Raw genomic sequence first — 22248 nt, forward strand, 5'->3', positions numbered from 1 at the left:
ATTTATTACGTTACTTATTACAGTTTGAAACTGCCTGAAATTTCAGTTGTAATTTAGAAGTTATTTGACATTAGATATGTTTCAACTTTGTGATATTTTCCGACGAGATTGATACATACAATTTTCTTTTTTAACACAAATATATATTAATATACAAACAAAAATAAAATTTATAATGACGGTTGTTACAAATAATGATTTATTTATAAACTTACAAACAATATTAAAGATTTTATGTCTGGTCTAGAACTGAAAATTTTATCGACTGTTGACAATGTTTCGAGTTAATGGGTTTGGTGTTTTATGGGAGGATGTAACTAGGCTATCTGCGTCTTCAAGTTGATATCAATACAGATCACAGAACGGATAGCTCTATCTTAACTGGTCTCACGTTGTTTACAAATTGACTTTTTTTCGGCGAAGCTTGTTTGTTTATTTTTGAATTTCTCACAAAAATTTACACGAGGGTTGTTTGTGCTAACCGTCCCTAATTTAGTAGTATAAGACTAAAGGGAAAGGCAGCTAGTCATCACCATCCATCACCAACTCTTAGGCTACTCTTTTACCAACGAATAATGAGATTGACCGTCAAATTTGAATGCCCTCACTCCTAAAAGGGCGCGTATGTTTTGGTGCTACTAGGAGTCGAACGCCTTAACCCACCTAGCCATCCCGGACCAATCGTAAAACTACAGATATTTGAACAAGAATATTAAAAGATCTCAAACCATTTAACTTCAATGGATTAACTTCGAACGTTAGTATTTCTACGAGAACATTATACATTTTCATCAGAAAAAAAACTCGCGTGTGAAGAAGCTTTGAAGCTTCCCATAAAGAGAAGTGTACAACATATAATTAATCCACTCATCGTGAACCGACAATAAAAGATTCACTTCCAGACCAGATGGAAAGCTCAGTATTATTTATAAATTTATAAAACTTTCGAGTATAATTCATTATTTATAATAACTATTATTATAAATTGTTTTGTTGCTTGTATATCAAAATATATTTGTGTTAAGAAAGAAAATTGTGTGAATCAATCTTGTTGGCAAATATCATAAGTTTGATACGTACTAACATTCAAGTAACCTCTAACCTCTACATTAAGATTAAAATTCTCGCTATTTGATATCATAATACGTAATATAATAAATCAAAAAAACGTCTGGGATAAATTATGTTTGTTTGTTTTTTTAATTTCGCACAAAACTACTCGAGAGATATCTGCTCTATCCATCCCTAATTTAGCAGTGTAAGACTAGAGGAAAGGCAGCTAGTCAACACCACTCACCGCCAACTCTTTAACCAACGGGTTGACCGTACCATTATTGTTTGTTTTGAATTTCGCACAAAGCTACTCCAGGGCTATCTGTACTAGCCGTCCCTAATTTAGCAGTGTAATACTAGAGGGAAGACAGCTAGTCATCACCACCCACCGCCAACTCTTGGGCTATTCTTTTACTAACGAATAGTGAGATTGACCGTCACATTATAACGCCCCCACTGCTGAAAGGGCGAGCATGTTTTGGTGCGAACGGGATATGACCGTACCATTATATCGCGCCCACGGCTGAAATGGGGAAGTATTTTTGGTGTGGTGGAGATTCAAACCAGCGGCTATTAAATTGCGAGTCGAATGCCTTAACTACCTGGTTATCCTGGGCTAATAAATTATGATAAATACCACCTTGTAAAAATACTAACGTCCTCAAATTATGGACGCTTGGTTTAACTAAAGTTAAACAGTTTGTAATATTCGAAATCTATGAACGTTCCTAGTCAAGTATTTGCAATTTCCGACTAATGAGCATTAATCACAATTATAGCTTCCGAGGTCTATATTATAGTTAATGTACCAAACCAACAATATATTACCGTCTCTTGGCGCGTCCGTTTATAAACTTTAGACCAGTGGTGCACAAACTTTTTGAATCAGGGGCCACAAACAGACTTTTCGTAACCGTTGGGGGCTACAAAAAAGTGAAGATTAAAATCGTCCCACAGTTGTTTCACACAAGATGGACATCACATTTAAGAACACACAAATAACGATTATATCAAAGAGTTTGCACATTATTCTAAGAAATGTTATGATATTTCAACTGTCACAAAGCCAGTGCGATGGATGGTGCTGCATGTCATCTACGAGCTTAGAAATGTCCGGCTTGATGTTTGACGTTGATAGACGCAAGACTGCTTCGAGATGATCATCAGTCAGCTGATTGTGAGTGTTGTTTTTGTTCAGTTTGATATGCGAGAAAGCCTGTTTGCAGCAGTACGTGCTGCCAAACATGCTGATGTGGATCAGTCATGGAAATCACTTCTGTGTCTTTGTTCTTGCTTCTGAGGAATTCTATCATCTCATAAATCAACTACCAGAATCTTCTGAGCATCTTCCCTCTTTCAGCCATTGTACTTCACAGTGATACAGAAGGTCACCATAGTCTGAATCAATTTCTTCAAAAAGATTTCGAAACTGGCGGTGATTGAGCCTTCGTGATTTGATGAAATTAATGGTTTTCGTCACTAATGCCATCAGTGCCTGAAAACCAAGTTCTTTACTGCACAGGTTCTGTTGGTGAATAATATAGTGCAACTTCACCAACTGTCTGTTCTGCTTTCCTCGATGCTTCATCAACAGTGCTACCAGCCCGCTACTTTCTCTGGTCATGGCTGGTGCTCCATCAGTTGTCACACTTACCAGTTTCATGAAATCCAATGAAACACTACTACACAGTCGTACTGTCTCCTCGAATAGACTAGATCCAGTTGCCTGACCCTTCATGGAACCCATGCCGATTAGTTCCTTTATCATATCAAACGATTACGACACACCACGAACAAAAAACTAGTAGCTGTGCTGTTGAACTGATGTCAGTCGACTCGTCTGCTGCCAAAGTTAAGTAGACAAAGTTGGGTGCTTTATTTGTAAGCTGGCTTGTCACGTCTGCTGAGAGGTGTGAAATTCTTCGTTGAACTGTTATACGATTCAAAGCCACCGTCTGTAGCTTGCTAACTGCTTTCGGATACAACTTTTCCGATGCAGTAATCATACATTGCATGACAAAATCACCATCAGTGAACGGTCGGCCAGATTTCGCTGTCATCAACGAAATATCGTAACTGACCTCACATGCTGCACCTAAATCTGCTGACTGCTTTGGGAAAACGTTCTGCTGGTGATTCAGCGACCGCCGCAGAGATTCAATTCGAGCTGTTCGTTTATCACCGACAACGTTGTGGAAATCTTTATGCTTCGGCTCATAATGACGCTTTATATTGGATACCTTCGTCACTGCTACTGTCGAATGACACAACAAACAAATCACGTTCTTCTGTTGTCGAACAAAACAGTATTGCGCAGTCTAATCATCATGAAACTGCCGGTTTCCGTCGTCAACTTTTCTTTTACGATAAGCTGCTATTTTTTGTTATGATATAATATCAAAATAGGGCTCGTAAGTAAATCTCGAAGAACAATTGGAACGCGTGAGATTTCGTAATTACGGAAATACTACGTCATTACACCAATGATTAAATGCCTATGTATTAACGAGATTTGCTTATTAAATTTTATTTATTACTCGACACAAATATAGAACCATCCAGAATCTAATCTAATGAATATTCTTCTATAGCGCTTTATCTTCGCGCAGGGGCGAACTCTTTATGTTTGACTTTCCCGTTGGACATCGAGGGCCCCTCGGTGACTCTTCGTGGGTCGGACTTTGTGCACCACTGCTTTAAACGAAAATCTCGAAAGCTCATTTGGTAACAGTATTTTACTTACACATATAGTATATCAAGAAACTTCTACAAATTTAGGAAAGAGAGAGGAATTTCGTAGTACACATTTAACAGTATAAGGTACATATAGGCACAACATGGCCAAGTGGTTAGGGCGATCAATTCGCCGTGGGGGGGGTTATAATGTTACAAACAATCACACTATTCATTGGTAAAAGAGTAGCCCAAGTGTTAGCGGTTGGTGGTGATGACTAGCTGCCTTCCCTCCAGTTTTACATTGCTGAATTTGGGACGCCTAGCGCTGATGGTCCTCGTGTAGCTTTGTGCGAAATTAAAAAACAAACAAACAAACATTTATGGATCACCGACGATCTAAGGTTTCTGAGATTTTGTACAAAGTTAAAATTGCAAACAATTATTTAGCAAATTAGCCAATTGTTATTTGTTTGTTTTTTTAGAGTGAAGCTTCACGATAGACAATCTGTATTGTGTTTACTTTAATGCACTTTATTAACAACTTCATATTAACACTGTTAAATTATACATTTTATATTTTATGTGCTTTAGTTTTCTCTGGGACTTTTCTAGAACTAACACCGTTGTTGAGTTCGTGCATCTCTCTCTCCAACAATACAGAAACGTTGATAGCAGTACTATGATAGGATGCTGTTTTATTTGTCTGTTGTTTTCCTAGGTGATATTCATCGAAAGAATGTCAGTTTCTTATTTAACACATTCTGTATTCAGAGGTAATTTTACTTAAGTTTTCAAATGACAACAAACAACATACTTGCTTAATACGAAAAAGTAAGTTGGTAACCAGACACATAGAAGACCCGGCATGGCCAGGTGGGTTAAATCATTCGATTCGTAATCTGAGTGTCGCGGGTTCGAATCCCAGTTACACCAAACATGCTTACCCTTTCAGCCGTGGGGGCGTTATAATTTACGATCAATCCCACAATTCGTTGGTAAAAGAGTAGCCCAAGAGTTGGCGGTGAGTGGTGATGACTAACTGCCTTCCGTCTAGTCTTACACTACTAAATAAGGGACGGCTAGCGCAGATAGTCCTCATGTAGCTTTGCGCAAAATTAAAAAAACAAACAAACAAACAATCCGGCGCACAGAATCGACGACTTTCATAACCCATGCCTTCCAACTTCACCCTCGGCTACTGTATGGGCACACAGTTGAGAATTACATGCTAGAGTTGATTACTTAATAGGGAAGACATCATACGGATCATAGGTTATGAAGTGGGATACAATTTTGAAATTTTATTGACAAAATAAACAATTACAGAATATACAATGTATACACATTTAGCTCCAAGCGTGGCCCTACTGAAGATCTGAAGGAAAGAAGACTGCTATATTGTTTTGTTAACTAATAAATGATTTGTTAAATTCAAATATCCATAACATGTATAAAGATCTGTCATTTACATAAAAGAGAGATCCAGCATTGATATAGTTCGTATTATAAGATACTTTTGACACTGTTTTGGTTCAATAACAGGATTCGAATCCAAACCCCACAGATTGCAAGTCGAGTACTCTCACCGCTAGGCCAATAATTTGATTAAGTTGAATTAAGTAAAATACTGGATTGACTTTTAAAAAAAATTAAATAAATTTTATGAAAATATTCAGCTTTTTGTTTGTTTAGAATTAAGCACAAAGCTACTCAATGGGCTATCTGTGCTCTGTCCACCACGGGTATCGAAACCCGGTTTTTAGTGTGCAAGTCCGCAGACATACCTCTGTGCCACTGGGGGGCAAATAGTCAGCTCAGCTAAAAGTACCAATATTACATGACTGTGTTGTTTAGTATATTCGCTGGGAGTGAATATTTTGATAACATTTGAAAACTAAACTTGCATTTTGCTATGTTAAAATATTATTTTATACATTGTCAGCATAAAAAAAATATTTGTTCAAATAAAGTAATAATTCAACTAAAAACAGCTTCATAACAGTTATTATATCTTAGTACGTTATAAATTTGTGATTTGCTTTTATGATCATACGCGTTACTATTATATTATGACCTTCATTGTTGTATTGGTGTTTATTAGTTTTGTTTTTCTTTGTAATAAAATTCAATATTCTCAACTTGAAAGGGCCCGGCATGGCCTAGCGCGTAAGGCGTGCGACTCGTAATCCGAGGGTCGCGGGTTCGGGCCCGCGTCGCGCTAAACATGCTCGCCCTCCCAGCCGTGGGGGTGTATAATGTGACGGTCAATCCCACTATTCGTTGGTAAAAGAGTAGCCCAAGAGTTGGCGGTGGGTGGTGATGACTAGCTGCCTTCCCTCTAGTCTTACACTGCTAATTAGGGATGGCTAGCACAGATAGCTCTCGAGTAGCTTTGTGCGAAATTCCAAAACAAACAAACAAACAAACTCAACTTGAATAGCTTTTACACGATAGGCCTGGCATGGCCAAGCGCGTAAGGCGTGCGACTCGTAATCCGAGGGTCGCGGGTTCGCGCCCGCGTCGCGCTAAACATGCTCGCCCTCCCAGCCGTGGGGGCGTGATAACGTGACGGTCAATCCCACTTTTCATTGGTAAAAGAGTAGCCCAAGAGTTGGCGGTGGGTGGTGATGTCTAGCTGCCTTCCCTCTAGTCTTACACTGCTAAATTACGGACGGCTAGCACAGATAGCCCTCGAGTAGCTTTGTGCGAAATTCCCAAAGAAACAAACAAACTTTTACACGACACATAAACTAAACCACAAGGATCCAAATTAGTCATTACATCCATAACTCTAAACCTGCTCTCTAGAAGGAGAGCGCAGTCAGTTAAAAGCGCCCTTCGTCTATATGGTAATTATTCAAACTGATTTACGAGAATGATTAAGGTTTAAAATGTCCCCTTGGCTGTAATTGCAGACTGAGTTAAAGGGATTGAGCAAATGCAGGCTGATACATTATTCACTTGGTCACGCCTAGCCCAAGCCATTTACGCTTTAAAAATATGTTAAATAGGCGAAAACGAAATCTAAAATGTAACTTTGTAAAAGTGAATTAAGGAAAGACAGATATTTAAAGTTTTTATTTCATTTATCGAATAAAAATAAACTAAGACTTGATGTATTGAATAATAAAGTTAATTAAAGAAAGTTTATTAATTGTAAACGAACTTCCAACTTTAAATAATAACACAGCTTTGCTACAGTTAAATCTGTTCTTAATAACTTCTATATGTTGTTACAATTGTTGCAGTACTCTATTATTTCTTGTTTTGTTCTGGGGTGTTTTTAGCGTCCAGGAAGAAACATTATATCTTCTCTAGCCTCCTGGCCAAGCATGGCCTAGCGCGTTAAGGCGTGCGCTTCGTAATCTGAGGGGCGCGGGTTCGCGCCCGAGTCGCGCCCAACATGCTCGCCCTCCCAGCCGTGGGGGCGTGATAACGTGACGGTCAATCCCACTTTTCGTTGGTAAAAGAGTAGCCCAAGAGTTGGCGGTGGGTGGTGATGTCTAGCTGCCTTCCCTCTAGTCTTACACTGCTAAATTACGGACGGCTAGCACAGATAGCCCTCGAGTAGCTTTGTGCGAAATTCCCAAAGAAACAAACAAACTTTTACACGACACATAAACTAAACCACAAGGATCCAAATTAGTCATTACATCCATAACTCTAAACCTGCTCTCTAGAAGGAGAGCGCAGTCAGTTAAAAGCGCCCTTCGTCTATATGGTAATTATTCAAACTGATTTACGAGAATGATTAAGGTTTAAAATGTCCCCTTGGCTGTAATTGCAGACTGAGTTAAAGGGATTGAGCAAATGCAGGCTGATACATTATTCACTTGGTCACGCCTAGCCCAAGCCATTTACACTTTAAAATATGTTAAATAGGCGAAAACGAAATCTAAAAATGTAACTTTTGTAAAAGTGAATTAAGGAAAGACAGATATTTAAAGTTTTTATTTCATTTATCGAATAAAAATAAACTAAGACTTGATGTATTGAATAATAAAGTTAATTAAAGAAAGTTTATTAATTGTAAACGAACTTCCAACTTTAAATAATAACACAGCTTTGCTACAGTTAAATCTGTTCTTAATAACTTCTATATGTTGTTACAATTGTTGCAGTACTCTATTATTTCTTGTTTTGTTCTGGGGTGTTTTTAGCGTCCAGGAAGAAACATTATATCTTCTCTAGCCTCCTGGCCAAGCATGGCCTAGCGCGTTAAGGCGTGCGCTTCGTAATCTGAGGGGCGCGGGTTCGCGCCCGAGTCGCGCCCAACATGCTCGCCCTCCCAGCCGTGGGGGCGTGATAACGTGACGGTCAATCCCACTTTTCGTTGGTAAAAGAGTAGCCCAAGAGTTGGCGGTGAGTGGTGATGACAAGCTGCATTCCCTCTAGTCTTACACTGCTAAATTAGGGACGGCTAGCACAGATAACCCTCGAGTAGCTTTGTGCGAAATTCCAAAGAAAAAAAATCTAGCCTCCTATTAAAATATTTATTTCAAACCAGTAGAATTATTTGTTGTCCGTCCAAAAACAATAATATACGTTTGGTTACAATTTGTAACTTAGGATTTTTTTTTATTTATCAATAGATGGCAAAACCTTCAAAAAAAATTCTGCTAATTAGCGTAAAGTTATAGCTGACCCAATAGAGGACATTCGTTGTGTCACTGAAGAAGACGTGTACTCTCCGAAATCATGGCCCCCCCAGTGGCTCAGCGGTGTGTCTGCGGACTTACAACGCTAAAAACCTGGTTTCGATACCCGTGGTGGGCAGACCACAGATAGCCCATTGTGTAGCTTTGTGCTTAATTCAAGACAACAACACAAATCACGACCAGGAAATTAAAATACACACACATGTACATCTCGTTATATATTAATATTTATACGAAACATATTTAGTTATAATTTTATGTATTGCAATAATGCACTTTATAACAATAAATTTGATTATTATCATCTTGAGGCGTCTTTTTTAATGTTTAAAAAAAGTGAATGGATAATAACAAATTGTTCTCAATCTCAAGCTTTTGTTATTTGTTTATCCTTACCATACAGAAAGAAACTTCTATGTTTATTGCATAATTTAACAAAGAAGTTAATACAGCATGTAGTACTTTTCACGATCACTACACCCACATCGGGTATTTGTTTTTGAATTTTGCGCAAAACTACACGAGGACTATCTGCGCTAGCCGTCCCTGATTTAGCAATGTAAGACTAGAGGGAAGGCAGCTAGTCATCACCACCCACGCCAACTGTTGGGCTACTCTTTTACCAACGAATAGTGGGATTGACCGTAACATTATAATGCCCCCAAGTATAAAATGGCGAACATGTTTGGTGTGACGGGGATTGCGAGTCAAGTGTCTTAACAACCTGGCCATGCTGGACCTTAGATTGGGTATACTAGCAGTCTATGTAAATAGTACCATTACTTCAACTTCATTTTTTTAATGAGAGAAACAATGTTTTTGAAGTGTTAAACATGAATATATCATACTATCCCAACCTTAGTTGTGTTTCAAAAACCATTAGATTAAAATATTTTCTAACAAATACGTCGCCAAGATTAATGTGTCTCGATAAGAAATGTTTTTGTTCATATTTATATAATTATTAGACTGGTTATTGATGTTATTTCAAAAGCAAATTACTCTTTTTACTCACATATATATATATGTACAGCACCCAATGGAATAAATAGATAAAACAATTGTTTAAATAATTTATATGTTTAATTCTTGGAAATCGGCATTTACGAGACACTTGAATATGAATGTATATATATATATATAAACCCGAGAAACTCCTCAGTGGTTTAGCGGCAAGCCTATAGACTTGTGACGTTGAAAATTGGGTTTTTGTACCCGTAGTTGGTAGAGCACAAATAGTTCTTTATACTTAACAATAAACAATAACGGACCTAGTTTACAGAATATAGTTGAACATATTCAATTGCTTTAAATTTTATATTAATGGATCTACCTTCACGATAGGTAGCGCTTGTTTTATTTAGGTGGTGGACCATTTGGAGCTTGTGTTACGGTTAGTACTTAATACAGTAATAGTAATATGATATACCAATATTAGGCGGTATAATATTTATTTCCCTTTTAAAGTTGGAAAAAGTTAGTTAATGTAGTAAATTAATAAGTGGGTGTTTAAAAGTAAACACTATTTTGAGCATATAAGGATATGTAAGTAATAATAATTTACACTTATAAAAACTTCGCTGTCTCCAGAGTTCAGTTAAATAACAGATATCGCTATGTTACTATTTAATAGTTAAATAAATATACTAAAATCAAAGTTTATTTATGTCGCTGCTTTAGTTTATGGTCTCCCAGTACAAGTTTTAACATTTATTTTGTTAGTGTTGAGTGTATTGTGTCTAAATACTGTTACATTACCTTAATCTACACGGCTCAGTTGACGTGGTTTTAAGATAGTTGTTATTACTATTAGTAAAAAATTCTTGATGAGATCAGTGCCCTTGTACATCGCAAAACAATAATGAGAAAAATATTAAACGTAATTTGTGTGTTACTAACATGAAGGAGAGCAGCAGCTAACTTCTTTTCCATCTGAAGACATGCATGGCCTAAAAATAAAATTCATAACCTGGGCCAGTTTGTACAACATTTCACATTTGTGTGGTCTTTGGGCTGATTTTTAAATCTCACATGCTGGCTAGGCTATTTTCAATTGAGTATTTTTATTATGTAACACTGCTTGCAATCATAAAATGGTTTTGTATTAAGACTATTATTATTTTACTTGATTTCTTTTAATTGTCTAACTTTTGTGAAATTTATTTTGTTTCCAGTGATTTCAAATAAATTCATGAAGTACTACATAAAGCAAAAACAATTTTCATATTATGATTGAACAATGTAATGATAAATCACTGATTTCTGTCTTTAATCCATTACCTGCTATCCATATGTTAGTGTTCTACTGTCAGGAACTCAAAACATGTTAATGAATATGGCAAACTTGGCATTCAGGTTTTAGAGCCATAGAATTAAGGCTAGGGACAAACATAACTAGTTTCATTATGCAACAAGAAATTTCCCATTAATTTTTATCTTTTGCCTTTTGAGTACAAAGAAATATATGTATACAACTAACATTAAACTTACTTTTAAATTTGAAGCTTGATAGCTGCCATACTTTAAATATTATGTTTTCTTAAGTGAGAACTAATAGTTTATGAATATTCATTGTGTAACACCCAAGCATTAATTTTGATTTTTAAAAATTCAGTGGGTTTGAAAAATGTATAAGCTTTTAAAGTATGTATGAATGCATAATAACAAATAATAATGTGAGGAGATAAGTTGGTATTTAAAAATTAACAGAAAAGTCACTTTTTTTAATTTTATGTGTAAACATTACACTTGCAGTATCACATTCAACTGTATTTGACTATTGGTAATAAGGTGCTAATTTATTTATTTTTTTTCACCAGAAAGGAAATTAAATAGCTTGGAAAAGAAACTAGATTGATTTGTGATCTTAAAAAACAAGAGAGCTTGAAATTGTTTTCTATAGAACTTGGGATGGCAAAGGAATGATTAATTTGCTTGTATGACTAATAAGAAGATAGAGCTGACATTTGTGACTATAAATGCAAGACATGGAACCCTGAAACTAAGCCTTTTTCCACATAAAATTACTTTGCTATTCTAGTTGTCACTTCTTGGATTACAGCCCGGCATGGCCAAGCATGTTAAGACATTCGACTCGAAATCCGAGGGTCGTGGGTTTGAATCCCAGTTATGCCAAACATGTTCTCCCTTTCAGCTGTGGTGGCACTATAATGTTACGGTCAATCCCACTATTTGTTAGTAAAAGAGTAGCCCAACAGTTGGTGGTGGGTGGTGATGACTAGCTGCCTTCCCTCTGGTCTTACACTGCTAAATTGGGGACGACTAGAGCAGACAGCCATCGAGTAGCTTTGTGCAAAATTGAAAAAAAAAAAACTTCTGGGATTCTTTTTAAGTTTTGTTGATAGAAGTTCACAGATTTAAAAAAAAAAAACATTAACAAGATATACCACTAGAAAAAAGTTTAATTTTGAAAATGAATGAAGTTTAGAAGTTAAGCCTATAATCAGTACAGTTTAACATATGGAACAAAGTGGATTACCTTTTTCCATATTTAGGATTAAATTTGAAAATACTAGTTGAATCAGGCCAACAAACAAGACATTTTACATTAATATGTGGAATACAGTGAACAATCTTTCTCTGTAACCATGATTAAACTTAAAAGCATTAGTTATTAAGAAATAACACAAGAAAACTGTTATTCAATATCTAGATTGCCTGATTATTCTGAGAATATCTTTTTTTTTAACTTTCTTTGCACTGTTTGTCAGAATGTATTATTATATAATTAAAAAAACAACTGTAAGTTTGAGTTTACAATATACTGGTGTTTATATCAGCAACAGTCAACATTTAACAGATTTTCAAATCAGTATGCTAATTTATTTTAACCCAAGACATCTTGTTTGTTGTCATAACAAATGTTTCGTTTTTATTGTAAATCTAGAAAAGTTGGGATTTGTGTGTGTGTGTATATTCAGGTACATCAGTTTAAGTACCATTTACTAAGAGTTCTTAAGTATAACCTGCTGTGATCACTTAGCAAATGTTTTGTTTTTTTACAACTGAAAACAAAAAAATTAATTATTAGGTTTGAAGACTATTGTTTGTGTTTTTTTTTGTACATCGGTGTTTTTATTTTACAGGCAATTTGAAGATGTGTGTGAATATGTTAAAGACAGCTCACTTTTTTATAATTGCATTATTTGTGTATATGAACTGTCGGTATATCAGAGCAGAGAGAACTACAAATTCTAATCATACTGTGGACTTCACGATGCCTGGTGTTCAACCACTGATGGTATGTATTTGCGTTTGACTTCAATTTTAAAATATATTGGAGTTGGTTGTTAAAGTGATAGTAGTCTATTATGATTTTTGAGGTTTCACCTCAGTAGCCAAAATAAACAAGTAAAACCACAACCATGTACCTATCCGAAAAATATTTTGAGTAATTTAAACTGTATAACCAAGCAAACCATTTGATAAAAGTTCGGCTGTTACAGATTTCTGAAACTTGTTTAATATTTTTGTTTTGCCTTGCAATAATTTGGGATGAGTAATGCAAAAATAACTAGATATGATAATTTTGGTGAATAACAGTAAAACAGTGAAAGTTTTGACTTAGAGTTTAGTGGTGTAAATTTTAACTATTATGATAAAATAGGCTTAGTAAGTGTAATGGTACTTTAGGCTTAGGTGTATTTCAACTTACTGGTAAACGGTAAAACAGGATAGATACATTGTTTTATTAAATAAATACAATCTGAAACTAGTTTATTGTCTCTTGATGTTTTAAATTCAGTTTATATTGTTATAAGTTATAAATAGCTTATACCAGACTAAATTTGTTTTATTATTACTGTTACATATATTGTTTGTTCCAATAAATTAAGTTCTGTTTCTAAGTTCTATGTAATTAAACATAAACCCTACTGTGAAAATATAGTAGGGATAAAAAAAAATATTGGTTTTTAAAAATTAGGCTTAACTGTAACTGTGTTGACAAAAGGCTACTGGTATTTATTAAGTATTTATTTTCAGGCTGTAAGTATAAATACAATGGTTAATACGGTGGTGTAGTTACACATTTATAGTTTTTTTATGTGTAATGGATGTAATGAGTAGGTTTTTTGAGGAACTCGGGACTGGCATAGTTTTAAGGAAACTTGTAATGAAGATGTGTAATTTTTATGTAATGTTTGTATATTGGAGAAGTTGGAGATTATCCTAATTAAATTAAAAGACAACAGATGAAGAGAAATGTAGACTGTGGGAAATGATAGCAGGATTTCATGAAGAGCTCTAGTATTTCTGTACAAGAGCTACATCAGCTAACACTGACGTTCAGGAACTTAGAGTACTATTGAAGTAAAAAGTAGTGACTTTAGTTACAATAAAATTATTCTATTGACCAACAAATATCAGTCTGTGGCTTCTACAGATGAGGAACTATTGGAGGGAAACAAAAGTCAGAGAAGGATGTGGGTGATAAAAAAAAGTTATAGATGTAGGTGATTCCTTGACAAGATATGGATTAACAAGATAACCCTATGTGGGTAGAATAATCTGTGGGTAAATACGGACAAAATAATCAAATTATGCTATCCAGGGGAACAGGTGGGGAAAGGAATATAACTGACAGAACAAGAAATGTAGTAAATGGGGCTAGCAGAGGTGTAGTTTTTGTGGGGCATGTAGGGCCTAATGATGTAGCGAAAGGTAGGTCAGAAGAACTAAATATGTACAAGGGGTTGATAAAGGCATTTAAAGAAAAATGTTTCAACTTAATGTTTTCATGGATACTATCCAAAAGTAACTGTTAGGGTGAAGTTATAAGTAGGTCACTAGGACTAAATGCTAGGCTTAGGTTAGTATGTAAAGATGAGCAGGCTGGCTGGTTGGACTTGTAGGGTAAGGTAAGTAGGAAAAGGGAGTTGTTTTTTTTTAATGGATTGTTTACATTTAAATAGGGTAGGGGCTGGCTTGTTTGCTAAGGCAGTTAACTTCAGCTGTAAGGGAAGTCTTAAACTAGGACTAGACAATGGCTGGGAAAAACTAAACGTAAAGAAGAATAAGAGACAGAGAAAAGTTTAGTATAGGAAATTAGTATAGAAGTAATTATAAGGATAGGCTCAACTGTTTGTTGTAATACCAAAACTATAAGAAATAAAATAGAGCATTAGTAGGAATGGAAGATTTTGATGACAGATTTCTCTGAAAAACAGAGTAACAGGCTATTTGATAGGAATAGAGTATTGAGGGGGGAAGTGACTATGTATGTGAGTTGCATCATGTTGAAGTTGAGAATATAATGGATAATTGCAAGGAAACTGAATACATTTCGGTTTATATTAGTAGGTATAATAGAACAAAGCTCTTAGCAGGAATTTGTTGCAGACCACCAGATGAAACTGATAGAAACTTTACAATGAAATTAAGATTTTACATTTTAATGAAGTCATAATTACAGGCAAATTTAATTTGAGTCAGATTGATTGGGAAATGCTGGAGTCAAACCATGAGGGAGGAAAGTTTTTGAAAGCTGCTCAGAATAGCTTTCTTTGCCAATTAGTCATGAAATCTGCTAGAAACAATGCCATTTTAGATTTATTGTTAACTTCAAATATAGAAATTATTGAGAGGATAGAAATTGGGTAATGTCTGGATGTGAGTGGTCATTGAATTATTAGGTTTGACTTTTTGCTGCATTTGGAGGTAACGAACAATGATATTTTGATTACGAATTTTCAAAAAAGCAAATATTGAAGAGATACAACAAGAATTATCTGTTGTGATTTGGGCAGCAAATTTGGAAACTATGATCCTATGTGGAAACCTTTTAAAATTTAAGGTAAGCACATACCTTATAAAAAGAGGGAGGTTACTGCAAGTAAAAAACCAGGTTGGCTCATAAAGAGTTTAAAAGATAAAGAAAAACATCATAAATTTAAGAAACTTAAATTGGCTGGTATGACAGACATCTTAGAAGATTATAAAATATCAAGAAGGTTGGTGAAACAGGAAATTAGAATATCAAAATGGATGTATGAGAAAAGGTTGGCTGAAACTGTAAAAACTAGCAGTAAAGATTTCATTAAATACATTACAGGTAAACAGAATATTAGAGAGTTGACAAAAATTGCACCAGTATTTATAGACCCATTAATCTTACATAAGTTGTGGGAAAAGTTTGTTGGAAGGTACTTTGCAAAGTTATTTAACAAAGTTTAGAATTTTATTGGATAGTCATCATGGTTTCACTGAGGGAAAATCTTGCCTTGCAAAATCTGTTGACAATTTTTGAACAGGTTACTGCTTATGTAAATGAAGGTAAAGGTCTACATTTGCTGCATTTGGATTTTCAGAAAGCATTTGACCAGGCTTACATAAAAGACTGTAAACAAATATTGTCTCTAGGTGTAAGGGATAAGTTAGTAAATTGGATATAAGAGTGGTTGAATTTAAAAAAAAAATGGAAGGTTGTTACAAATAGAGTTCAGTCAAACTAGTTTAATGTCACAAGTGGAGTGCTTCAAGGCTCAGTCTTAAGACCTATGCTCTCTATGATTTACATCAATGACATAGATGAAGGAATAGTCAATAAATTAGTTATATTTGCTGATGATATTGAGGTCTTGGGAGTTGTTAGCTATGAAAAGGACATTGCTACTTTAAAGAGGTTTTAGATCATTTATTGAGTTGGGCAAATAAAGAGCAAATGGGTTTGAATTATAATAAATGCAAGATAGTGCTTGTGGGTTATCATAATTTGGATGGGACTTAACAGTGTCATGAAAGAACTCTCTTGGTGTAATAATTGATCAGTCTCTAAAGCTGTTTAAACAGTTTGCTGTTGCTAGTAGCAGGACAAATAGGATTTTAGATTGTATGTACAGAAATATCGAATACAAGTCTAAAGAGGTTATTTCATTGTACAGTTCACTGATTAGGCCACATTTGGAGTAATTTGTTAATTGTTTGGCTTCTTACTTTAGGAGAGATAAAGAACTGTTGTATTATGGTTCAGAGAAGTTACTCAAATGGTGCATGAAGTAAAGGGGGGGTTTTGTCATGTGAGAAAAGTTTGAAATAACTGAAATTGTAGAAAGAAGAGTTGAGGGGTTCCTGATTGAGGTATTTGAGATTGTAAAGGGAATTGGTAGTGTTGATGTATCATCTTTTTTTATATTTAACAGTGAGAATAGTAGGACTAGGGGACACAAATATAAATTTTAGCATGGTGAGAGTCATCTTCAGCTAAGACAGTTTTATTTTTCTAACAGGATGGTTAGCTTTTGGAATCAGTTGCCTTCAGATGTTGTAAAGGCAACAAATTTAAATTAGTTTAATGAAAAGATTGAGTTTGTGATTAGGGCTAGCTTTAACCTTTTTTTTTTTTTTAATTAGCTTAGTTTAAAGTATGAAACTGAAGATGGACCAGTAGGTCCCCATGTTGTTCCAAAATGTTATAATTCTAAGAAATAATGTTATCAAAGAACATGTCTGGATGCAGGTTTCAGAGCTTAAACTTGCTACCTCTAGTATGGAAATGTGATTTTTTTTTCCCAACACCTTACAGGAAGATCACTCATAATTTGTTAGTTTAGGAGACGACACACAATAAAAAATTGTCTTGTGCATGTTTAAATTGTGACAATATTTGTTTATCTCAGTTAATTAAAAAACAATTCAGTGAGTATTTTTTATGCTTAAATAGATGGATGACTACATTTGTACAGCAATGGAGCTTAATTTTGGAACAGAATATATTGGTATGTTGTCTTATAGTACTATATATTTCTTTTTTTTCATTATCAAACTATTCTGTGGACTTAGCAATAATACAGTATACAACATCCACTGAATTATAAATGTAAAAATCACATTAATAACAATTCAAGTTAATCTGTGTGTGTTTGGAACTAGTGTTCTGAATTTTAAATCACTCTTCTAGAATATTCTGAACAAATGTTTGTAACTTTATTAAAGGCTTTCTTCTTTTGCAGAATTGAAGAATTTGTGTGTGTGTATAAACATTTAGCTCAGTTTAGTTTTGTAGAGACATGCAAACTTTCTCTTTCCAAGTATGAGCTGTGACGTTTTAATCCTTGTCTTGTTCTTGTGGTCTGAGTTCTGCATCTTTCTTGTTCTGTCAGATTCAATCTTAATTACTTCACACATTATACTGTAAAGTCATGTGGTCATAGAAATGTCATTTCAGTGAAAATCTTTATCTTTTCCAGTGACTTTATTTTCTGGTTATCCACTTCTTTGTTTATAAATAGGAAAGAGATGATTTTTCCAAAACATATTATTCACTGACACAGCTATTTTTCGATCTCCGTGGTTTGCACTCTTTACCCGTGTAAGTGTTGAACACATTTGCTCCAGTCTTTCATACCCCACTCAAATGTTCTTTGTAAGTTAGAATTTTCAAACTTTTCCACCAGCCTCAGTGTTCCAGCTATCTAGTTACTATATATATTAGCACCTCATTCAATTAATGTAATCATTTTTTCCTTGACAAAGTGTTCAGCAAGGGTTTCTGTGAACAGGAGTGTTGTGGTTGGTCACAGTTTGCATTGTGACTTTAAACGTGGTTGGAATTTCTACAGTTAAAACTTTGTTTATATTTATAAATTACTTTTTTAAAAAAGTACCAATAAGTGTGAATTCCTGATTTAATGTTTCTACTATGGAGGCCAACCAGAGACCTCTTCCACCTCTGCTCTCTGGCATTTGAAGGGTCACTCTCAATCAAAGTAGTCCATGAGATGGAGACATACAGATCATGGGTGTCTTTCCATGGTGTTTTTAGGCAGCTTTTGCAAATGGTTCAGGACTGGCTGGAGAGAATTTAGACTTGCTTTTACTGGCTCCTTCTTTCACTACATTACACTCACCAGAAGGTAATTTTGATCACCCTTTTCTTTAGCTGGTCTTTCAGAGTTGTCTCACTCTCATGACTGTCCCAAGGTATTATCTTTGATCCAGCTTTTGTCTGAAGCCTATCAACATTCCCCAGCACTTTGAGGATGAGTTGGGACTTTTGCTGATGGTTTACCTCAATCAGGTTGTCTTCAGTTCTTTCTTTGGCTTCCTGGTATTTATTGGGTAGAGACATTTTGTTACAAAATGTTTACCATCTTCTGCCCTTGGGGAGTTTGGGAAGCTCTTTCTCCATCCACTGTTGTTTGCTGGAGTTTAAGTTATGTTAAAATCATCTTATTTGATGCAGCCTGTTTACATCCTTTACTGTTTGTGGCCCTTTGTGTTTTTCAACCCCTCCTTTAGTTCCGATAATAAAGTCCGTCCTTATTCTCAAGGATCTTCTGTGGACCGATAATAATGTCTTGTGGTTGGGGGAGCAATAGGAACATAATTGCATCACTTTATAGACATCTGGGGTTCTTGTAGCAGGGATCTTTGAGTACTCCATGTTCTGGCTTTGGGGTAAGTCATTCAGTTTGCATTACATCCACTGTTATGTGTACAAATTATTGTCTATTCTCCTCGAACAGATCCATGATGAGTGGAGCTTCATTCCCAGGCCATAAGAGAGTTGTTAGTTCAGTGGGCATTAGAGAGGGTTTTCACTGTCTTCCAGGATCTTATTCTCATCTATTCATTGTACTCAAGAAGACAGAAGATTGTTTTTCAGTCATTGATCTTTCTCAGCTTATTCAGATTTTAGATTTTCTTCATTCTTTGGGCCTATGGACACATCATAATATTATTACCATATAATCATGGATAGCCACTCGTGGACTACCATGAGTAAAGCTAAAGGTGATTTTGTTCTTCAGGTTGATAAATTGAGGTCAATTTGTTTTTAAAAATGTAGGGAACTTGATTCAACTATTGCCCAGTTTTCAGAGCACTGTTCCTCTGGACTTCCCAATGCATATTAACCACCATACTCTAGTAGTGGAGTTCAGGAGTCCTCACCACCCCAAATTTACAGTTGCTAGAGTGGCAAACAGAGGCTTTTCCTTCAGAATGTGTATGTTCTCCCACTTTTGGAGGACAAGATAAATTTTGGGACCATCCTATTCAAGTCCCTGAATATCAGTAGGAGTTGCATCAGTTTCTGCAGGAGCCTCTTTATAATTCCATTTCAGATTTGACGCTATGCTATATAGTTGGGGTGTGCACCCCTTCTTTGATCACTGTTGATTTCATATATTGTTCCTCGAAGGAGGTCCACTGTCTCCTTATAATTCCAATTGAGAAGTGGTCCCATTGTATGTCCTCAGATGAGTGTAGGTTCTACATCCTCTCCATAAATCTCAGTAAGTAGAACACTGTGTTGTAAATTTAAGATAGTACGAATAATTTTAAAAATTATCAACCACATATTCAGCCATTTTATAACAAACTTGAACTACAATATTAAATCTTAGTCTCTATTGTGTGTGTGTATTTATATACAGTTGTACATTGTATAAAGTTTTATGTTTTGATAGCAGTTGTTTATAATATGTCAGATAACACATTGCACTTCCCTTTGCTGACATGGTTTAGGAGCAAGGATGAATGTTAATATCCCAAACTGGATGAGTTTTGCTCTGGAAGTTAATATTTTCATAAACTGAAACTGTATTTCGAATAATACTTCCATGGACACTCTAATGTCCTAACTCGATTTCCCTCAGTGGACTCAGCAGATAGCCCAATGTGGCTTTGGTATTAGAAAAACGTGCACCTCTCCACAGAAGAGCCAGCTTATGTATTGAAAAAAAAATACATTATCTGAATGAAGTGCCTGTATATAATACCTAGATGGAGGACACGTTGAAGTTGGGGGAGAATTTTGCTAAGAGCATTTGACTGGGATATAAAAGCCTGGAGCAAGTGTGTTCAGTGCTTACATGGGTAAAGATTGGAAACTGGAGACAGAAATAGCTGTGTTGTCAGTGGAAGTAAGTATTGCTGGAAATACATTTTTATTTTAGAAAAATATTAACTTACTATTTTATTAACTGTCTGTAGATTTACAAGTGTTTGTTTTATTTTCATCCAAGTATTTGGGATTTATTAGTCCTTCCAAATGCACCATTTAGCTTCCTTAACAGAAATATTTCCAGCAGGGCCATGTCCTCCTAATGCTCCAGACAATCATAACTAGCTGTGCATTCGTGTCTTTGTTGTCAGATTATTGCATACACACAAATCTTGATCTCAGTATGCATGCCTAAAATATACTTGTTGGCTAGTAGCCAGATTCAATGTAGTGTCGTAGAAGCTGCTAACCTGTCCAAACTTTACTCTTTTTTTTTTTCTCATCTTCATTTATCATTGTTCCATTGGTGTTTTCAAAGTTTTTAAAATCATCTAGAAAAGCTAAGCCTAACATTATATTTTGTCGCATGTTTTGAATAAGAAGTCCTACTGTAATAGTTCCATCGTACCCCAACCAATTGGGCCTCACCCAATACTAGAATTTATCAAACCAGCTTTATTTGCAAAATACCTAAATAAACGTTGTATTTTCTTGTATATTTGTAAAAAGAGTAAATTCATACTTCTGTCTTACTATACTAGTTCTCTGCTACTACCAATGAGACCTTTTGCTCGGTACTGGAATTCATCAGACCAGCTGGTTGTATAGAGTATAGAGAAATTTAAAAAAGTAAACCTGTATTGGTCAACTAAAGAAGGTTGTCATACCATTACTAATTTTATTTTGTCTATATCAGTCTGTGTAAACAAATGTAGTTGAAATAAAACAAAACTGTTCTAGTTGTATATGTCTATGTGTTGCTGTACTTTTCATAGTTGAATACGAGCCACATGCAGAAGCTTCAAGAAGTCATCACATGTTGTTGTTTGGATGTTTAGAGATGAATGAAAACAAACTATACCCTAAAACATGGTATGATGATTACTTTGGTTAATGAAAACATATTCCATTCTTAAATATTGCATTATAAATTTTCCTGTGCTGTATTGTAGTTTAAGTTGAAAATGTTTACCGTTATAATACAATCAATTTTTTCAATATAAATAATGATAGTCTTAACAAAGTCAAAATAAGATTGTTTCCAACAATCCAGATTTGAAATTTCTAATTTGTCCATGATTCTGATAGACCTTATTTTTAATTAGTATACTTTCACAAGGGGGCACCTGCTTGTATTTGCTACTATTCAAATCTGTTTCTATTTTAGGAGATGTTCTCATTCAAGCTTGTGTACTGGTATGAGCATTTTGTATGCTTGGGCCAAAAACGCTCCAACAGTTACCCTTCCTCCAGGTATTTCATCATTAAAACTAGATAAGTTTTATCCATTATCTAATTGGAATAATTCATAAGACCATTCACAGAATGACGTTGTAAGAGAGGACATTTATCTACTTTTAATTTATCCTAGATTGACTCAACACTAGATATCATATGTACATAAATACCAAGTGTATGCAATGAGTAATGTAGAGAAAAAACAGAAAATTAAATAAGAATTGAAAACCAAAAGAACTTTAATACCAAAGATATGGATAAAACAAAATGGATAAAGTAATAAATTATCATTCAGTTTCATGAATATTCATAGTAGAAGTTGTTAGTACTAAGTTATGTTGCCCTTACAACAGTTTGATGCAAATTAAACAAAGAACTAATTGTAAAGAAAAGTTAAACAACTTATTTTATAGGTAAGTAGAACCTACATTTACGTGCAAAGCTGTTGTAGTTGTTTAATGTGTAATGTGTAAAGTGCTTATTTTCTGGCATATTTTTTGCTTGAGAGGTCTTCAGCCATTGATTTCTAAATGCATTTGATTTGAAGTAAACTATTTCTTTCTAAGCAACTTGTTAAAAATTTACTTAAAGCCTTCTATAAGCATCATTTAACTGGATTTGTTTGAAGTAAATTGGTTATTGGGTGTCAAGGTGGTT

General features: G+C 35.0%; 1 protein-coding gene across 6 annotated transcripts in view; it reads left to right on the top strand.

Annotated features, from left to right (window-relative positions):
* The window catches only part of LOC143222402 (peptidyl-glycine alpha-amidating monooxygenase A-like), a 61606-nt gene that overhangs the window by 7097 nt on the left and 32261 nt on the right, over nt 1–22248 (top strand). For 3 of the 6 annotated variants that reach the window (XM_076448872.1, XM_076448875.1, XM_076448876.1), the window contains exons 2-5: nt 12494–12648; nt 17068–17122; nt 21129–21225; nt 21521–21606. In XM_076448872.1, the coding sequence (XP_076304987.1) occupies nt 12494–12648; nt 17068–17122; nt 21129–21225; nt 21521–21606 (393 nt within the window). Of the gene's footprint in view, nt 1–9539; nt 9933–12493; nt 12649–17067; nt 17123–20005; nt 20273–21128; nt 21226–21520; nt 21607–22248 lie in introns of those variants that run through there. The other 3 variants (XM_076448873.1, XM_076448874.1, XM_076448877.1) reach the window with 3 other exon arrangements.

Source organism: Tachypleus tridentatus, chromosome 8 (assembly GCF_004210375.1).
Source record: "Tachypleus tridentatus isolate NWPU-2018 chromosome 8, ASM421037v1, whole genome shotgun sequence".
Lineage (NCBI taxonomy): Eukaryota > Metazoa > Arthropoda > Merostomata > Xiphosura > Limulidae > Tachypleus > Tachypleus tridentatus.